This window comes from Cyprinodon variegatus, unplaced genomic scaffold (assembly GCF_000732505.1).
Source record: "Cyprinodon variegatus isolate N-32 unplaced genomic scaffold, C_variegatus-1.0 Scaffold841, whole genome shotgun sequence".
Taxonomy (NCBI): Eukaryota; Metazoa; Chordata; class Actinopteri; order Cyprinodontiformes; family Cyprinodontidae; genus Cyprinodon; species Cyprinodon variegatus.
The window spans coordinates 36,617-38,591 of record NW_015151294.1 but is presented as its reverse complement, the minus strand read 5'-3'; the positions used below and the strand labels follow the sequence as shown (position 1 = coordinate 38,591).

Sequence of the window (1,975 nt, the reverse complement as noted above, 5' to 3'; positions counted from 1 at the left end):
ACCGAACTTCTCGTTTAAAATAAGAAAAAACAATTGCATTGTCTTATTTCAAGTGCCTTTTATCTAGATAACTTATTTTAAAAATACTAATTCCATTGGCAAATCATCTTATTTACCTGCTCAAATTAAGGGTAAATAGCCTTAATTTAGGACATTTTTACTCATTTTGAGATCATTTTTGCAGCGTAAATATTTAGTTTGGAGCTAAATATTTATTTCACAAACTAAATATTTTATTTGCAAAATAAATATTGAGCTTTAAATTAAATATTTTGTTGTTTAAATAAATATTTATCTCTAAAGTCAATATTTATTTTACAAAGTAAGACTTTTATAAATGAATGAATGACATAGTGAGAAAATGACTTTGAAAAAAATGACTTGCCTAATTTTTCTCTTAAAACGCGACAAATTACCATAAATATTGCTCCTAATTTCTGACGGATTAACTTTACAGATAAATAATACGGTAAAGAATTTTGGATTGTCAAATGTGCTACATGGTAAACATACAACACAGATGAAATTACAGTCCTCTCAACCCCACGGTGCATAATAAAATATAATGAACCATAGCATAAAAAAAATAAATAAAATTGAAATAAAAACCTAAGATATAAAAATAAATATAGGTATCTGCTCGGATAACTAAAAATCTAACAACGAACTAGTTTAAATACTAAAAAAGATTCTTTGAACAGGTTTTGGTTTCCTGTCGCTGCCAGCAGTATTGTTTCTATTCTCTTTATTCTATAATACAGTCATAATAAAAACAAAATATTAAAACGATCATGTTTTTGGCTAACTCTGATAAGATTATTCTTTCACTCAAGCAGTTTTATAATAATAAAAGCAAATAATACTCGAAGCTTCATCATAAATGTTCAGTATAATTACATGTTTGCTTAAAAACCAAGAACTTTTCTGTTGAAAAGTTCCAAATCATCCCCGCCCCTCCCTGCTTTACTACATATTTAACTGTTTTCTGCACATTAACCGTTTAGGAACATGAACAGAAAGAAACTAAACACATGTGATCTGTGTAAAAAACATAAATCAACAAAATAATTAATTATTTTCTTTTTTTTTCTTGTTTTCCTGAGTAGAGATTCCAGTTTCTCCACCGACGACTCCGTCCAGCATCACCGAGGAGCCGTCAGGTGAGTCATTTATTTCTAAAGGTGTGTGTTTACACGTCCGCCGCGTGGTGAAATATGCACAGAGTGTTGCAGAAATGAAAGCAAATGCAAGAGGAATTTTTCACCGCTTTAATTTTCGCTCTTGATTCCAGAAAAAAGTGACTGTGGGATAAATTGGATCCCTCTTGCCTCTTCCCTCAAAACTAGAAGGGTTCATGAATATTAAATCCATTAGCAGCAATCCTGGGATGTGCCTCCTTTAATCTCTCACGCTTTCACAATTAATCAGTCTAACTGCGGCACAGTGGGATACCCGCCCCTCCCCCCCTCGCATGGCACTGGGATTTTTCACTTGGTTTGACTGAATGATATTTTATCACCCCGAACTTCAGTGCTTCTCCAGGGTAGTGAGAAAAACATGGACTAAACTTTCAGCTTTTAATGCGTCCAGAGAGAAAAAGGCTGCGGATGATTTCCTGTTGGTGTTTCTGAGCAGGCAGCTCAGGATGACCACGACCTCAAATCTTAAAAGTCGATTCATCTTTGATTCCAGCAGCATAATCTCCAAAACCACCAACTAACTGACTAACTAAATCCAGGGTTTCTCAGTTGCTCATTCTGCTCTACATTCTATTTCTACGCATTTTTAACTTTGATCTTTTGTCCAAAGTTCTTGGTTTATTCTTATGATCTATTCCTTTTAGCCCATTCTGCAGATTATCTAAAAGATTAAGGTTTATTTTGGTTTCTTGGACCATTTTGATGAGTTCAATTCTATTCAGTTTATTTCTATAGCTCCAATTCACATCATGTCATCTCAGGTCACTTTCCAGTTC

The 1,975-nt window shown here is 33.4% G+C and overlaps 1 protein-coding gene across 1 annotated transcript in view; it reads left to right on the top strand.

Moving 5' to 3' along the window:
* The window catches only part of LOC107099144 (netrin-1-like), a 121,999-nt gene that overhangs the window by 94,204 nt on the left and 25,820 nt on the right, over positions 1-1,975 (top strand). The window contains exon 4 of the mRNA XM_015397158.1: positions 1,107-1,160. Coding sequence (XP_015252644.1) covers positions 1,107-1,160 — 54 coding nt within the window. The remainder of the gene's footprint in view (positions 1-1,106; positions 1,161-1,975) is intronic.